Below are 19,707 nucleotides of genomic sequence, written 5' to 3' on the forward strand. Positions count from 1 at the left end.
ACGAGGATCGATCTACTCTAATAAGTTGTTATGTAAAAGCTCAACAAATCTTAAAAATATAACTTTAGTAATTAAAGATGAACAGGACTAAATAGTCAGAGGATGAGTTGTCATTGCATTGCGCTAACACACACAATCAAATGTATATCTACAGCTACACAATATTGAAGTTGAGACTTTCTACAATACACACTGAGAGAGGAAGGTAACTTAAGTCTCGAAAATGCCTAGAAATTTAAGGATCACATTTCCTAATATCCGACATTGTAATCATCTTAAAATAGAATCTGATAGAAGGAATAATATTGAAAGAAGTTTAAGAAGCAGTACATGTAGGCCTACAATGTGTATAATTGCAATCATAGTATTGGTTATAAATGAAAGGCGAATATAACGAACAGTGATCAATCTCATAACTCCGATAAGCAATACAAAATAGAGAGTTGGACAAACACAGAGTCCTCGATATACCAGAGGTGGGATCAGGTGTATTTTATTCTATCATGGCATATACCCATTTTTCAAATGGCAGAAAAAGAATTTTGTATGAACCCCAACATTATTGAATTAATTCGACAATGCATGAAAACAATGTAGTACTATTAAAATCATGATTCAAACCATATGGTACTATTGATTGATTGATTAATTGATGTTTTCTGCCACACTCAACAATTTTCAGTTATCTGGTGGCGCCCAGGTTTTATTGGTGGAAGAGAGAACCCAGATACAATGAATCTGGGAAGAGACCACCGACCTTCCAAAAGTAAACTGGGAAACTTTCTCAATTACCGGCGCGAGTGGGACTCGAACCCGCGCCGACAGAGATGAGAGGCCGTGTGAATTTGAGCGCGATGCTCTAACCACTCGGTCACGGAAGCCCCTATGGTACTTTTAAAATAAAATCATCGACAAAATGTGTTAAGAAATAATTGAATGCTGCATGTTTTTCCTGGCCTACACGTACAAGGCTCCTATAGCTCAAAGTATGTTTGATCACTATGATAAGAGGGAGATGCCTATTATTTTTCAAGATCAAAGGTCAAGGTCGTAGTACAATGTATCACCTAGTAGGAAAACCTTGAGGGCAGGATACAGACCAAACCGTAAACTCCATGTATATTTAATCACCATGATAAGAGGAAGATTCCTATCTATTTTCAAGGTCAAAGGTCGCAGTATAGTTTTAGTAGGGATACCTTTTAGGCAGGATCAGACCAAACCGTAAGCTCTAGGATATCACAACTCGGTGCATTTGATCACCATAATGAGAGAAGGATGCTTATCATTTTTTCCAGGTCATAGGGCAAAAGTCAAGGTTGTAGTATCAATTAATAAATAAATCTTGCACTATTAGGGCTAGGACTGTCAAACTTGGTACACACATTCCTCATGTAAAGTGGTGAAAGCCTTTTACTTTTGAGAGTCAAAGGTCAAGGTCGTAGTATCACTTAGTAAGAAACTGTTGTAGGCAGGATGAAAACCGAACCGTAAGATCCAGGATATTACAACTTGGTACATTTTATCACCACGATGAGAGGAGAGGAAGAGGCCTATTATTTTTCAAGGTCAAACTACATGTATTGGGCTAGTACACATACATTTTATGCCAAGTGCTTTATCAAGGTCAAGGTCGGAGTAGCAGGATAATATACTGAACCTTTGGGGATAGGACCATCAAACTCGGTACACTTACATCTTATGCCAAGTAAAAATATTACACAGGGAGTACATGATTTGTCTGTTTTTACGATGCATAGAAATTTTGTCACATCCTGATGATTGCTGATACTATTTGAAGCCAAGTTCTACAAATCATGGTGTAAAAAACACTTTATATTGGTTTTTCACAGGCGTATTAGGTAATGTTAATGGTACTCTTGTTGCTTTTTGTGTGCCAGTGATTCAGTTTTCATTGAAAACATTTCTTAGAAAATGATGACAACTGTAAACCCGTGTTTATCATCGAGTACCTTTATTGGTGGATATACTTATTTGTAAAATGCTCATTGGGCACTCGTGTGCGGTTAGCATTATTCGCGATTAAGGCAACACATGCTACAATATAAAATTTATAGCCGCGTGTCATGCAGCGACTATTTTTCAGGACGAAGAAGTGTTCGCAACTCTCGCAGATATTTTTTGTGCTTTAATGTAATTTAGGTTTCGGTACTTGATGCCGAATGCGCTCATCAACGCTTTTATCCTATTTTTTTTAAAGTTGTAATATTACCTCAATTACCGATTACTTTTAAACATATTTTATTTATGATACATCATTGTATGGCAACGTATATATATTAAAATATGATTGACGGTCTGAATTTGCATTAGAAATCAATTCAAAGTGATAATTAGTCTTCTGGTGTTGTGCATGCAGAACAAGATGTTTGGAATAATGTAAGATAAAGAAATCATTAAATCTATACATAAAACTGCATTGTTTACCGTTCCAAGCCAATGTACGTTTTAAAGGACGCGATCGGCCAACAAAACGGCATTTTATGAAACACATGAAAAAAGCTATATTAACGAAAATCATGACATTGTTTTATTCCATTGTAATATTTTCATTTGTGACATATAAATTGATAAGTTGTGGACAAGTTTCCATCACAGCTTATGGAAAACGTTTAGTAAGGAACATAGATGAGACCCTGGATCTGAAAGGCTTGAAACAATGTATAAGAGAATGCGAAAGAAGAGGGCGATGTAAGGCCGTCAATCATTGCCGGACGAACCTTCAATGCGAACTTCTACGGGAATCTATCACGAATATCTCGGAACTTGAGGAAAACGACAGTTATGTATTTGTAGACATGGATTTGCAGACGACAGTATGTATACATTGAATGTAATTATTTTCCTGCGATCAACCTTTTAAATAATGCTAATTTTGTGATGATTCATACAAGCTCGATGCAAGTTGAATTTCATCTAAATAATCTATTTTTCAAAATTGTATATCTTGAACGCGTTAATCCAACAGCTAAGTAGGAATGCTGCACCAGAGAAATTTGATAATGATGAAAATTGGAGGGGCGTATTACTTTTCCGCAAAATGTTATTATTCCTTTTCCGCAAAAAGTGTTGTAACGTTTCAATCAATCAATCAATGCTTTCTTCTCATAGATGTACAGCCATACATTACAGAGAGGAGGTTGATTGATTGATTGAATGTTGCTTAACGTCCCTTTCGAGAATATTTCACTCATACGGAGACGTCACCATTGTCGGTGAAGGGCTGGACAATTTAGGCCTATGCTCGGCGCTAATGGCTTTTGAGCAGGGAGGGATCTTTATTGTGCCATACTGTTTTTGCGGTCTCATCCGAAGGACCGCCTCCATTTAGTCGCCTCTTACGACAAGCAAGGGGGTACTGAAGACCTATTCTAACCCGGATCTCCAAGGAGGTTGGACAATACTAAATATTGCATACACAACATGTACAGGAATAGATATTCCGAGATCAACATTATACAGAGAGGAGGTTAAAAAATACAGAATACTGCATATACATGTACAGGTTTAAAGTTTTATAATACTATGTATAAAGTAGAAAATATTAATTAAGCAAATGAGCATTGCCACGGAACCAAGTTTAATCCCATTGAAATTATTAAAGCTACGTAAGATCAACATATTTTTCTTCACAAAAAATAAAGATTTACATAAACTTTTAAGCAGTGCAAAATTTGTTGATGTAAATAGTTTGTGGAATTTTATGATATTTGGATTTTTTGTTAATTTTTCCGTGTTTGCCCAACTATCTATTTTGTATTAACGACATAGGATGCTTACTCCTCCTAGACACCTAATCCCACCTCTGATGTGTCCAGGGGTACGTGTTTGCCCAAACTATCTATTTTGTATCGCTTATAGGAGTTATGAGATTGATCACTGTTCGTTATCTTTACCTTTCATAATAAAGATTTTCTGGCATATGTTAAATTATGTTGTGTACACTCTAAAATGTAATGACAATCGTCTCTACTTTGTTTTGATTATATAAATAACAGAAACGTTGACTTCTAGGAGTATTATTCCATCTTCCACACTCAATGGGTAGTTTGAAATTATTACATCTAAATTAACATAAAAGTAGTGCGTATGTTCGAGGTAGAATAGTGAGAGGATTCTCGAATATCAGGGAACCTTTGAAAAGTCTGTAATTTAAACATTTTGGAGAAAGATAAATATTACTTTTCCACTCTTGAATGAATTTGTCTATTGAAATTTATTAATATATATATTTCTGCAAAAAAAATACAAAAAATATTCCTGTACCAAAGTATTACGTTTCCGTACAATTTACCTGTGGCGATAAGTTCCAAGATCTTTTGTGTCTGTAGAATCTAAGACTAGGTTTCCACCTCAAATTTGGTAACTCAAGACATTGGGGAAAAGCCCACTGCAAATGGGCCAGAGTTTTCCCATGCCCATTTCAATTTTCAATTCTACTCCCCACACCCAAATATATTTGTATTCAAGGACGTGTTGCAAAATCTCTAAACAACAATTTGAATGTCATTGAGAAAAAAGCAGGTCTCTGACAGCACAACAACAGTACGCAAAACTGACAAAGAAAATCCTGACTTTTTGTGTATAGAATATATATGCGAAATATATGAAACGCAAATATTCCCTGAATTGATTTTTAAGGATCGTCGGGTATAAATTTGGTGCCCGAACAGACCTGCAAAGTTTAGAACATTTTATGTAGTGCCATTGCTTAGAATCAAGAACGAAAGCTAGTATTTAATGCAGTGTTGTATGTTGTAATGTCAGAATTTTAAAATGAACATGACGAAGAAATGTTATGTTTTCACGTGTAATCCAGGTAAGAATACTTTGTTTTTACCTGTAATCCAGGTACGATATTTGCGGAATTGGAATGCCATATTTTTTTGCGGAATAGTAAAAAAGATTTACGGAATCGCAACATTTGTATTGCGAAAACGTAATATCATTTTGCGGAAACGTGGTGCCCCGAAGTAGAGGCTGCGTACGATACTTGGTAAACGAAAACATTCAAATGCACTTTATTTAGTACATAAAATGCTGTTTTAGTAGAAAATAATCTTGAAAAAATGTGCACCCACTGGACTCAAAACCAGAGCTACAGTACCGTAGACATAAAGTTCTTGTTTTCGTGGATAATACCGATTAACCTCTTCGGCCTCTAAATGTTGTTTGAAACATAAAAATCTCGGCTAATATTTCATGACCTAGGAGGTTATCCTGCAATATACACGAAAATGTGAACTTCATTTCTTAATAAACCTTGCTTGATTTTGCCATGAGGGCACCATGAAGTATAGTAGTAATATCTGCATAATGGAGGCTTCCTCGATTATGCAAATTAGCCCACTCGTCTGATATTCATATTTATATGCCCATCACACAATACAAATAACCTAGATACCTTTATTCCTCGTATAGTTGAATACTTTTTAGAAAGTTTGATTTATTCCTCAGGTATATTTAAATTTCCTTACGGCGTGAAAATCATTACGTAATTGTTTACAAGCAACAGTGTTTTTCATTTTTAGATAAGAACGTCACAATCATACACCAATTTTTACGTTGTTTGGCCCAAAATCTATCATTTTATTAATGTGTGAATAAAGCGTATGAATAATTTATGTAACACGGGACATCGAACAATAACGACATCTGCGTGTATATGTAGGACTCCAAAGTGCGATGGTCACACCAAAGTGCAATGGTTTGCGTTAAACCCCGATGATGTGACACGCCTAAGTGCGATGGTCCACACTCATGCGCCAAAGTGCAATGATGTGAGGCAAATACACCAATATGACGTCACAACGACGTGATGTCACAAACGTTACTGAACCCCTCACCATCGGACTTTGGCGTGACCATCGCACTTTGACGTCCATAACGTTAACAAACCATCGCACTTTGATTTAGACCATCGCACTTTGGCGTGACCATCGCACTTTAGAGTCTTACATATTTATATAACTGTTTTTCCCCATGAAATGCGTGTAAATTATATTTCATATAAACTATTGTCATTATGATGACGTCAAAAAATAACAATGTTAAAAACGCAAAATTGCGCGTGCTGACATATCTATACAAAATTTGTCAAATTTCTATTTTTACAAACGTTATTCAAATCTCATAATTATTCCTGTTTCAGTTGTTATAATATAATGACATCACTTAGTATTAATATTTTAAGAATAAAATTAATCTTAAAATCTCAATTTATCTATCACGTAGACGCATTATTTCTTGGGCTCAAGGACATTTTTCAGACAATGCATTGAAGCTATGCTGATCTCGAAATGAAAATCACATGGAGTGGAAAGCAACGAAAGTATGTGTTTATTGATAGTTGCATGATAAATAGAATCTTACAGACGTGCTTATAGCATATGAAATTTGTTACCGGGTTTAGATATTTCGCCAAGGCTCGGGAAATATTAACACCGGCATGTATGTATGTATATAAAATTAGTAATCACAATAATTACATGAACAAATATCACTACACAGTACATACTCTATCGCGTTGTAACAATTGGAAAGAGTGTTACGTGTTGCTTGACTTTGCCATCCGTATATTTTTCTAAGTACAGTTAATCATCAAACTATGTCTTGGTCACTGTCCGAAGAGGGTATTCATACAGGCGATTTTAAAGCATTCGTATTTGTCTGATATACATCGCCATTAAATGTTCCTCCTGGCAAAGTTTCGGGACTTATTCAACGCGTAAATGTGCAAAAGAATTCAGACGTAGGAAAAAGGTTAGAATTCTATCAAGGCCAATAGGACGTTGAGATTCATTTCGCATCACCATGATTAATAACAAAAATCATATAATGTTTAAACATTTCATTTCAGAGAGTTATTGACATGAAACTGCTCCAAATCAGTACGTTATCACACCTGTATATTTGCAGTATTTTCTTTTTCTTTAGAGCATTTCGACATGCAGTACACCTTGTATTGGTGGAGTTTGCGTGAAGCTTTCATCTGGGATGGATTTCTGCGCAGGTATAGTAGAAAAGTAGAAATACATAGTGTCATGTCACGTTTTAACATCCACTCTATGTAACAACTTAACCGTTTTTGGCACGATGATCACATAATTTCTTCAAAGTTCACACAATGATACGAGGACGAGTCAATAAGTAACCAGACTAACTTATTTCCGGTTGAGACCCACCTCCTCTTTTTCGATGTAATTGCCCTCTAGTTTAATGCACTTAGACCAATTTTGTTTAGTGCTATCAGGCCAGAACTGAAAAGGGCAGGACCCTTTTCAGTGACCCACTCCTCAACTGCCGTCACGACTTCTTCGTCACACCGGAAATGACGTCCATGGATATCCCTTTTCAAGTTTGGGAATAGGAAGAAGTCGTTAGAAGCTAAGTCAAACGAATAGGCAGGTTTTGGTATCAATACATACTCGTTTCGCTTTATAGCATCCATTGTGTGGACTCTCGCGTTGTCCCGTTGCAGCAAAACACTTTTAGAGAGTTTATCACGTCGTTTTTCACGGATGGCGGTTCTCAATTGTACTTCTCTTGGGTCCAACATGATAACGCCTTTTGCGTCCAAAAATACTGTGGCCATTACCTTAGCTTGCCAGCAGATGGTTGCGTCTGAACGTCTTAGGCCTCGGGGACCCAGGCCCTATACCCACTGACGACTCTGAGCGTTATTCTTTGACTCATAATAATGGACCCACGTCTCATCTACAGTCACCAGACGCAAAAGAAAATCATCTTTTTACCTCAAACGCTTTAACAAGGTGTTGCATACTGATTCCTTGGTTGCCATGTGCTCATCGCTAAGGAATTTTGGGACCCAACAGACTGTTAGCTTGCGCATACCTAAACCATCATTCAAGATTGTTGAAACGCTAACATGTGAAATGCTTAATGCCTGCACTATTTCTTCAACCTGCATTCGCCTATCAGAGTATACCAGATCCCGAACATTCTTACACATTTCTTCGTTGGTGGCATCCAGTGGGCGTCCAGACCTGGCTTCATCTTCTGAAGACGTTCTACTGCGAACTTGCCATGTAAGTCCTTGCCTGTTTTACCTTTTAGATACAAGTAACAAATTATAGCACGGTACTCAACTTTAGGCATAAAACATGTTTTGAAACAAGGCATCAAAACCGTGACCGTCTCGGTCAATCGGATATGGGATAGGCTGGTTACTTATTGACTAGCTCTTGTACAATGTAACCACCGCGGTGGCCTAGAGGTTGGATCGTTCGCCCTGCATGCGGAAGACCAGGGTTGGAATCTCGGCCGCGACAGACCTTAGTCGTTAAAACAGATAGTGACAGTTCCATCGCCAAACAAGGGTCTCCGTGACCAAGTGGTTAGAGCATCGCGCTCAAAATCACACGGCCTCCCACTTCTGCTCGGCGCGGTTCGAATCCCGCTCGCGCCGTTAAGTGAGAAAGTTTCCCAGTTTACTTTCGGAAGGTCGGTGGTCTCTTCCCAGATACATTGTATCTGGGTTCTCTTTTCCACCAATAAAAACTGGGCGCCACCAGATAACTGAAAAATTGTTGAGTGTGGCGGAAAACATCAACCAATCAATCAACCATCGCCAAACGCTCGCCATCAGGTGTGAATGTCACGGGTCTTCGACGATGACTTTAAAAACGAATTTCTCGTGTCAGTACTTGTGGAACGCTAAAGAACCACCACTACTCATTGGCCGTAAGCGCCGAGCAAAGGCCTAAATTTGAAGCCCCTCACCGGTATTGGTGACGTCTCCATATGAGTGAAAAATTCTCGAGAGAGACGTTAAACAATATACAATCGATCAATCAATGATACAACATAGTATAAATGTAATGCACCATGAAACTGATAAAGCCGTTATACCTCGGTTGCTATGCAATTGGACCGAACTGAATTTTATCTACATGTATCTCATCATAATTGCGCTATTGTATATTTTACATAAACGTGGTGGTTACAAATCGTTAAATGTTTTTTAAAGCATGCGTTGGTATGAAGGCTGACCACATGTTGCAATTCTAAGATTCTCCAGTTTTATCAGTGAATGCGTTTTATTAATATTTATTATAAAGTCGCACTTTTTTTTTTTTTTTTTTTTTAGAGAAGATTGTTTGAATTTAATACATCTTTAGATGTGATAATAGTTTAAAAACGTATTTGTTTCGGTAAGGATGTTCAATTCTTTTTCGAATTTTAGTTCCTCCTTATGCACTCAATAATTCGTAGTTTTTGATAAAGTTAGAAGGTTGGAATTCCATTTTTGTTTGAATAATGGAATAAAGGAAATTTTTCCTTTGACGAAAGGAAATTTGGATTACGGATATCATTTTGCCAAATGTTTGAGAATTCACAATTATTAAGGATATTTCAAATGTTACGGTAGCTCATTACATAAAATGTTTATTTAATGGCTCGTTAAAGCACCTCTCATGAAGTATGATTGCACTATCGAAAGAGTGATGCAAGTTCTCAATTATTTTATATAATTTTTTTGTGATTTATCCCGGAATGATAAAACTGTTCTTTCTTTGCAAATAAGATACTCTAGAGTCAAATGTCGCTGTGATTTGATGCATAATATGAATATCTAAGAAAAACTACCAACACGACTCAGATAGATAATCTCATTTTTAAATAAAAAAATATTTATGACTATTGAAAACGTTATTTGCTAATATTTTTTACATCTACGGATAAAATCGTCAAAACACATGTCAATGAGAAAAAAGACCTGGAGTTCGTAAGTTATAGACCTGTTCGTGCCATACTAGCGTCAAACATACATGTACGACGTAAAAGCCAAGCATTACACATTTAGAAATGACATTAAAATCTCAAGCGTTGACAAAGGTGAAAATAACGAACAGTGATCAATCTCAAAACTCCTATAAGCATATATCTAGAACTAGTGCTAATTATCTATTGTTGGTAACACCTCAATATGCGTAAATGGTCTGGAAAGGACGTCAAACAATCAAAATTAAGAACGCTTTCTGTAGAAAGTTCTAAAAGAATCCTATGCATGTCTTCTAATGAATTGAACCCGTTTATCATAAAGGCAAGTTGTTAGTTTGCCGTTAATATCTATTTTCAATAACATATCTAAGTATGAAAGAGAAGTAAATGCCTCTTTGGTGCCTTTTATTTCGAATTGATTGTGATATATCGAATATACATATGAATGAAAATTAGCATTGTAATAGGTCAAACGTCGTTGATATATCTAAATGTCGCATTGAAGGCCACAGCAAGAGATTTTTTCTTCTCAAGTAGACGTTTTTGAATAAATTCTGCTTCATAATGCATATAGAAACAGGTCGGTTGACAAAGGAGCACAATTCGGCCCATGAGAATTCCAACAGACTGTTGGACGACCTGATCACCTACGACTACGAAGATATTGTCAGTGAGGACCTCCAACATATCTTTAATTTCATCTTCAAAGTACTTGTGCATGGAATCAGAGTGGTGTGTAACAAAATATTTTTTTTTGGATGACTAATCACTAGATTTGGATATTTCTGTCTATAATGTCAAAAAGTCTTGTCTTTAATATACCATGAGGAATGGTCATTTAAAGTGTTGAAAAGTCATGCGTTTTAACGTTGTTCATTTGAGAAAAGCTTTGCTATTTCAAATTTGCTAAAAGTTCTTTTGAATTTTGTAGATTTCACATTTGATTTATATGTAGTAGAACAGTACGTTTGAAGTTTCTCCTTCACAACTGTTAATATTTTCGCGAGGAGCCAAGTTAGAGGCTTGTTAGAACACTTACAGAATCTGCTTTTTGTGTATTAAACCTTACACTGCAATTTTGTTGAAAGATTACAGATACATGTATCTCTTGTTTACTGACCACAAACTATCTGATCCGTGAAAAGTGTGCTAAGTAAGTTGTCTAATGACCACAAGCTATTAATATCTGATCTGTGACAAGTGTGCTAAGCAGGATGTCTTCACCCCTTTTATTTTGTTTATAAACAGATTAAATAAAAATATCTCTTAAAAAGTGAAGATGGAATTTGGTAAGGTGTACAAAATGTTAGGCGGAAACTTGATTATATTTTAAGATGAATATTTAGCAAATTGATAATTAACTATGATGGCATACTGTAGTAACAGTCTCTGTATGTTGGTAATGTATGATCTACAAACGCTTTGTATAAAACTTTTACAACTTGAATTTTTAATTCTTACAGGTAAAGGTCAGATGTGTCAATTTTGCAATTGCAGTTCTCTTGGTGGATTATTAGCGATAGTTATCTTTTCAGTGAAAGACTGTCCTCTGAGTTTCCGATACTCCAGTACCTTAAACTTTTGCTACATAAAAGTCGATAATAGCGATGAATTCGATGGCGCACAGGCTCATTGCAAGAGCATAGGATGTCGTCTAGCTGTTCTTCTAACCATGGATCACATAATGTTTTTAATTTCAGGTAAGTGAATTTACACCAAAGGTAAGCTAATGTCTAGTAGAAATCAGAAAGGAAACTGCAATCCTATGATAATTAATGTATACAATTAAATGAAAGGTGAAAATAACGAATAGTGATCAATCTCATAAATCCCATCAGCAATACAAAATAGACATTTGGACAAACACGGATCACTGGACACAGCAGAGATGGGATCAGTTGCCTAGGAAGAGTAAGCAACCCCTGTCTACCGGTCACGCCCGCCGTGAACCCTCTATCTTAGTCAGATAAACGGAGTTATCCATAGTCAAAAGCAGTGCGTCACGAACGGTCGAACAATCGGTATGAAACAAGTCACACAGCAGTTGACCCAATGATAGGTTGTATTGGCAAACCAGATCGTTATAACGACCATATAGTTTGGGAAATGCTGACTTTGAACGGGACTGTTAAAACCCCTGTACCATCAACTTATTTGTCAGTAGCTTGGCTCGATTTAAAAACCAACCATACGCAGAACAAGCTCTATCGTATCCAGTTAAGAGATTTAAACTCCATATGCAAGGTATAATGGAATATTGCTACAAGTGTACATAAATATGGAAAGTTGACGATGAAGAAGCTGAAATCATCCCGTTTGTCATAAAGTTGAGTTGTTAGTTTGTCGTTAATATCTACTTTCAATAAAATACCAAAGCAGAAGTGGACGACTCTTTGGTGTCTTTTATTTTGATTTCAATAGGATACATTGAATCGGCATATGAATGAAAATTATTATTGTTAATAGATAATACACCGTCAATGTATCTAAATGTTGAATTGAAGGACACAACAAGAGATTTTTCTTCTCACGTAGAAGTTTTTTTTTAAATAAATGCTGCTTCATAGGAATATAAAAACAGGTCTATTAACAAAGGAGCACAATTCATGCCCATGGGGATTCCAATAGACTGTTGGAAGACCTGATCACCAAAGATTACGAAGATATTGTCAATGAGGAACTCTAGCATATTTTTGATTTCAACTTCAGAGTACTTGTGCGTGTAATCAGAGTGGCGTTTAACAAAGTAATTTTTTGGATGACTGATCTCTAGATTGGAATATTTGGGTTTTCCATTTTTGCTGAAGAAGAAACCAATCTGATTAAAACCAGATCCTGAGATCCGCTCACTTAAATCGCTGCACTAGAATCTGACGTAACCCCATATAGGGTCACGTCCACATGACCTTTCGTTAAGCCAATCAAATTCACCCTGTCGATTTATACCAACGATAATTTTTCTCCCATGAACCTTTGCGTAATTTACGTTAGAGATGCAAAAAAAAAAAAAAAAAAAAAAAAAATGACAGACGACTGCACACCTGTCAGAACATGCGATTTAAACAACGTCTGTATTCTCTGCGGGTTTTCTTTCATTCAAACGCTAAAAAATCCCAATGGAGTTCACAATTCAAGGAAAATGGCTACGATTGTTTGGTTTGAAAGAAAACGTATCGCAGCTAGATGCGACGTCACAATGCACCGTTTACGTCGACTGGCGTTATATTCCTCGCGTTATTTAAGTAGACCATCTTGAAAACTATTCAATTCGTACCCGTCCCTATTCATACATAAATCTGAATTCACAATTAATTCAATTTGGGTATATTTCATATCGTACGTTTTGTTGTTTGAATGAACGGAATAGATTAGGTATTATTGCGAAAGTTTAAAATTCGTTATGCGAGAATATACAACTTTACAGTGTGGAATAAACTTCGTGGGAGACAGATTACAGCAATTTGTTTACGAATTGCCAGGAACCGCCTAAATAGCCATCATTGTCTGTATGGCGCAATCTGACTGGCTGATAGTTCTCATGAATATTCCAAGCGAAAGGCCATGCGGACATGACCCCCTATGGGGTTACGCCAGATCCTAGTGTAGCGATCTAAGTGAGCGGATCTCAGGATCTGGTTTTAATCAGATTGAAGAAGAAACTGTCTATGATGTCAAAATGTCTAGTCTTTAATGTAGATTTTTCGATTTACACGTCATAGTTGAATTTACATTGAAGTTCATTCCGTTTTTGAACGTTATGGAGTGGCCGGTTTGTATAAATTGGCCAGTACCGCATCGTGAATCCATCGCCTTTGAAGACTGCTGGTTTTTCGGGGTTTGATGTGAATTTGGCTTTAGTGAGATTTTTTTTTTTCAAATTTGGTGGTTGACGTCTGCTGTGGAGTATATCCGTGGGCTGAATGAGGTCATTTAATGTTTCTGATTGTGGAAGAATAGGGAATAACTGCTTGGCTGTTTTGAATATGTTGTGATTTCTTGGGTTGTGTGCAAGAACGAAAGGAATTTTGTTGGTTTCTTCATGGTGTTTAGTAGTTCTCAATTCTGTGATGGGAGTTTCTTTAGCCTTTTATATAGCTGTTTCAATTAATTGTGGTGGATATTTCTGTCTACATAAACATGTTTTATGTTCAGATAATCTTGTATTTTTGCGATCCTCATATATTCTCCGGGCCATGTTAAAAGGGATGTTTCGTTTGGTGTGAGATGAATGGCATGAAATAAACATCAGATATTGATGGGAATCTGTATTTTTGTAGTAGAGATTTGTTATGATTTTCACCCCCTCATTTTGGATGATTGCTTTATTTTTTGGACCAAATCTTTACAAGATCTACAACATTTCCACAACATGCTGAATCGCTTACACAATAACATACGATTTACAACGGAAATTAACGAAAATGAATTACCAATTTTAGACACCATGATTGTAAAGGGGTGAAAATCATAACAGATTTAAAAAATTCTCTCTAAAGCCAAATTTTTATCAAACCCCGAAAAACCAGCAGTCTTCAAATGCGAGGATTCACGATGCGGTACTGGCCAATTTATACAAACCGGCCACTCCATAACTTTCAAAAACGGAATGAACTTCAATGTAAATTCAACTATGACGTGTAAATCTAAAAATCTACTTTATTTTATGACGTGCCCTTACTGCCCTACATGTGGAGAAAACTATATAGGACAAACAGGAACAAATTGGCTGACCGTGTTCGTGTACACAAACAACAGATCAGAGATCCTACAATAAGAAACACACCGTGTAGCGTACATTTTGATTCGTGCGGGGAAGGCAGTTTTTATATTTTCCCATTTTACAAAGTAAATGAGGAAAATGAATAATTACGGAAAGCCAAGGAATACTATTTCATAAATCTGTTTAAGCCGAAACTAAACTGTTAATATTTTTACTTCATGTTATTTAACATGTACATTTTACATAGAATGTCTCCTTTAATGTACAGGAATTTAGAGGCGTTTAAAACTTATACTGAACTGTTTAAAATATGTCTGTATTTTTAAAAGTGCATAACATTAACATTGTATAATGTTCTGACGTCACAATCATGACTGTATTATGTTTAACGTTGCCCACATAACGTCACGAGGATGATGTCATGATGGAACTCGTTTACATTGTTTAAAAATCTACTAACGAGCCCGCAGGGCGAAAGCGCTATAGATAAAAGTTGGAGTATTGGATTTCATTTTTTGGCTTTCTTTTACCCCGATACCAAGAAAAGAATTTATTGAGTATATATATATATATATATATATATATATATATATATATATATATATACTATTCCTCTTACTTCTTCTCCAATGTCTGTTGTATGAATTGCGATTGTCATATTATTTTCTCCAAATTACGTAACTCTTTTCCTTAAGAAATAATTATAAATCTATCTCCTTGAATATTTCAGAATGGAATGCTGGGTATTTGACAAACAACAAGTACAGAATAGGTGGTCAGTGGAACTCTGAAAGAGCAGAATGGCTCTGGATCAACGGGAACTCTGTATTCGATTCTGATCACCTTAATAAAACAGACACCGACGTAAATTCGTACCAAGGAGATTTATTGTGGCACAGTACTTGGAAACTCCGAGACACAAATACCGGAAACGGAGAACATTATTTGTGTGAAAAGGTACTGTAAACGCAAAGCAGGCATATGGACGAATAATGTCGCTTCACCACTGATAAGAAAAACCCTATATTATATTAACTCGTGTTGTATATTTCGTTATTGAGTTTGAAACTTGACAACACTGTCATTGATATACAAACTCGCAATGGGTCTTTTAAAAATCAGCAAAGTGTTTAATTTGAATTTAATCTTAATATACATCCTTTCAGTTGAGTACTGGGATATGTAAGTGGCACCACCTATCATTTCATTTCGTCTGTGTTCCCTGCAAAACACGGATGAATAAAGTAATGCAATGAAATCTACTATGTTAATTCATCGCATCATTATCAGCACAATTCTGATCATTTTTTCCTTCCGCTTTTAACATATATTGCATAAGCATGTATTCAACGAATTTCAGAATTATATCAGTATAATCTAGACAGGAAATATTCAACGTGTTTCATCGATATTACAGTGGCAGTTTTTTTTACTTACACATGCGCAGTTAGGACATACGTCGCAGTAGCTGGTTTGTTGCAAAATGGAGGGTGTATAGAAAGTTGTGACTTGGTTATCTGGAGAGACAATAACACATACAACAACAAAATATATCCTTTTACATAACAAGATGTAGTTCTATGTATATTAGAAATATACAACTGTTGTCATTATTTCTATTTATTGACTGGATTAGGACATATTGTACAGTGTATGCATGGGTATGATAGCCAACATTAATTATCTTATAGGTCACAATACACTGTATTTGATGTGATATATTTTGTATATTACAATAAGAAGATAATCGATTATTATTTCCCGAACGAATGCTTACTCGTTTTATGGACAATTGCACAAGGTTGTTGAGTATATATATATATATATATATATATATATAGAGAGAGAGAGAGAGAGAGAGAGAGAGAGAGAGAGAGCAATATAATAAACGTATGTCAAATTTTCGGGGTGATCTGTCATTTCGAGGGAACCAGGAATTGTGGGTCAGTTTAATAGACGAATAGGATGCGCCCTAATTCGCTCCTCAGAAAACACATTGAATTCCAAGCCAAAAACGATAAACATGTACAATTGTAGTTAAATGTAAAACTTGTACGGTACCAATTTTGATGCACCAGATGTGCATTTCGACAAATAATGTATCTTCGGTGATGCGTAACCGAAATGTTTGAAATCCGAAATAACTATGAAGTTTTAGATCTAAATATAGCCAAAAACAGCGTGCCAAACAAGTGGAGCCAAATTCGTCCAAGGATAAGAGCTATGCATGAGGGAGATAATTCTTAATACGGTCTTTTACTATATTTTGCCATTTATGTAACATTTTTGGTTTGTCCTAGAGAAAGGACAGATTGACCCGAAAATCCATTGTTTTTATTGTACACCTCTGGTGTGTCCAGTGGTCCGTGTTTGCCCAACTATCTATTTTGTATTGCATATAGGAGTTATGAGATTGATCACTATTCGTTATTTTCACCTTTCATCAAAGGTAAAGAAAAGGCAAAGGGTTTAGTGAAAAAGTTATCAAAGTCACTGAAACTAATCCAATGCCTGCCTTTTACGATTATGCACCTTATATTCAAGTCCTTCATTAGAATAGAATGTCTTTGTGCAAATGTCCATTTACATGTATTAGGGAGACCACTACCGGAAAAAATGTCACTAAATCTCATTTCATGCCCACGTTTTACATTTGTATGCCACGAATGGACGAGATTTGTATTGCACGTTTGAGATATGTGTGCATCCTACTTACATGGTTTGTGACGAGGAATTTAAAATAGAATGATACAATGCTATTCTACTAGATCCTTGAATTCGTCTACATTATGTGATTGTTAATCGTATAGTACCGACTTTAAATAAAATTTACTTTAGTTTATGTGATGAAAGTAGCGCCACAACAAACTGGGCCTAATGGACGTTTACAAATGGAAGGAAATACTGAATACATGGATACAAATCTGGACTGAATTGTGTGCTCCCGATTATATAGTGGGCCTGCGAATTATCACTACACCGGTAATTGATATGAAATATTTCTTGAGACCTATCAGAAAGCAGTTTTAATGAATGTTTGCACCTTTTGTATTATTTTTAATCATCGGGCGTATGCGTTGCCATTTGTTCAGTGGAGTAAACGAACTTTATCAAATTCCATAGCAGCTTACACATTTATTCATTGTTGATATTCAGATCTTTATTAAAATCGGATTGTCTGCTGACAGCGCTTGCGTTCGTATGTACAAATACTGAGCAAATTGGATCGCAGAACCAGCCTTCGTCGTTAATTTCCTATCGATACATCAAATATTTGTAGTTCTAAGAACTAATTATTTATATCAGTTATGATTAACAACATCGGGAAATTAATATTTTTAAGGGAAAATATCATCAGGGTCATCTCCCTTGCTTTGTGTACATTTCATTGAAATAAACAAAATGACAACTTCTACCCTGTAACGGTATATGCCTTATATAAGAAAGCTAAACTACAAACGAAATATCTTTTATGCGATATGAACGAAACAACTATCCTTCAATTCAGAGAATGTATTCTTATTCTATTTTATGCTATTCGTACGTTATGACATCAAAACTCCTCACAGATGGCAACATTTTTCAAATTATGTAGTTCAACATTAAAAGTCATGCAGTTCGTCTATATTTTACAGTAAGTTTTGTCATGTCAGATATATACAATTACATTACTTCACACGAATTATCATAACTACATCACCTGGATTGTAGTACTCTATAATACATTACCTGGATTGTAGTACTCTATAACTACATTACTTGAATTGTAGTACTCTATAGTTACATTACCTGGATTGCAGTACTCTATAACTACACTACCTGGATTATAGTACTATATAACTACATTACCTAGATTGTATCAATCTATAACTACATTACTTGGATTATAGTACTCTATAGTTACATTACCTGGATTGTAGTACTCAATAGTTACATTACCTGGATTGTAGTACTCTATAACTACATTACCTGAATTATAGTACTATATAACTACATTACCTGGATTATAGTACTTTATAACTACATTACCTGGATTGTAGTACTCTATAACTACATTACCTGGATTGTAGTACTCTATAACTACATCGCCTGGATTGTAGTACTATATAGCTACATTACCTGGATTGTAGTACTCTATAACTACATTACCTGGATTATAGTACTCTATAGTTACATTACCTGGATTATAGTACTCTATAGTTACATTACCTGGATTGTAGTACTCTATAGTTTCATTACCTGGATTGTAGCACTCTATAATACATTACCTGGATTGTAGTACTCTATAACTACATCACCTGGATTGTAGTACTCTATAACTATATCACCTGGATTGTAGTACTCTACAGTTACATTACCTGGATTGTAGTACTCTATAATACATTACCTGGATTGTATCAATCTATAACTACATTACCTGAATTGTAGTACTCTATAGTTACATTACCTGGATCGTAGTACTCTATAACTACATTACGTGGATTGTAGTACTCTATAACTACATTACCTGGATCGTAGTACTCTATAACTACACTGCCTGGATTATAGTACTCTATAACTACATTACCTGGATTGTAGTACTCTATAACTACATTACCTGGATTGTAGTACTCTATAGTTACATTACCTGGATTGTATCAATCTATAACTACATTACCTGAATTGTAGTACTCTATAGTTACATTACCTGGATCGTAGTACTCTATAACTACATTACCTGGATTGTAGTACTCTATAACTACATTACCTGGATCGTAGTACTCTATAACTACACTACCTGGATTATAGTACTCTATAACTATATCACCTGGATTGTAGTACTCTACAGTTACATTACCTGGATTGTAGTACTCTATAGTTACATTACCTGGATTGTAGTACTCTATAGTAACATTACCTGGATTGTAGTACTCTATAGTTATATTACCTGAATTGTAGTACTCTATAACTACACCACCTGGATTATAGTACTATATAACTATATTACCTGGATTGTAGTACTCTATAGTTACATTACCTGGATTATAGTACTCTATAACTACATTACCTGGATTGTAGTACTCTATAACTACATTACCTGGATTGTAGTACTCTATAACTACATTACCTGGATTATAGTACTCTATAACTACATTACCTGGATTGTAGTACTCAATAGTTACATTACCTGGATTGTAGTACTCTATAACTACATTACCTGGATTGTAGTACTCTATAACTAC

At 35.6% G+C, this 19,707-nt stretch overlaps 2 protein-coding genes across 2 annotated transcripts in view; one reads left to right on the forward strand and one right to left on the reverse strand.

The window, feature by feature from the left end:
* The first annotated feature begins 943 nt into the window (after window positions 1-943).
* Window positions 944-15,477, forward strand: LOC125645503 (uncharacterized). Its single transcript, XM_056141785.1, has 4 exons — window positions 944-986; window positions 2,620-2,841; window positions 11,229-11,465; window positions 15,216-15,477. The coding sequence occupies exons 1-4, from the start codon at window positions 944-946 to the stop codon at window positions 15,449-15,451; spliced, it is 738 nt and encodes a 245-aa protein (XP_055997760.1). The 3' UTR covers window positions 15,452-15,477.
* Window positions 15,478-15,611: 134 nt separating this feature from the next.
* The window catches only part of LOC130047122 (CD109 antigen-like), a 42,837-nt gene continuing 38,741 nt past the window's right edge, over window positions 15,612-19,707 (reverse strand). The window contains exons 27-28 of the mRNA XM_056141511.1: window positions 15,923-16,002; window positions 15,612-15,707 (exon numbers count right to left, since the gene is read on the reverse strand). Coding sequence (XP_055997486.1) covers window positions 15,690-15,707; window positions 15,923-16,002 — 98 coding nt within the window. The 3' untranslated portion in view covers window positions 15,612-15,689. The remainder of the gene's footprint in view (window positions 15,708-15,922; window positions 16,003-19,707) is intronic.

Source organism: Ostrea edulis, chromosome 6 (assembly GCF_947568905.1).
Source record: "Ostrea edulis chromosome 6, xbOstEdul1.1, whole genome shotgun sequence".
NCBI lineage: Eukaryota > Metazoa > Mollusca > Bivalvia > Ostreida > Ostreidae > Ostrea > Ostrea edulis.

Coding starts and splice junctions, on each gene's coding strand:
- LOC125645503 (XM_056141785.1), top strand. CDS start 944: ATGTTTTTCCTGGCCTACACGTACAAGGCTCCTATAGCTCAAA. Junction 987..2,619: donor CAAGGCTCCTATAGCTCAAA/GTATGTTTGATC, acceptor TTTCCATCACAG/CTTATGGAAAACGTTTAGTA. Junction 2,842..11,228: donor GGATTTGCAGACGACAGTAT/GTATACATTGAA, acceptor TAATTCTTACAG/GTAAAGGTCAGATGTGTCAA.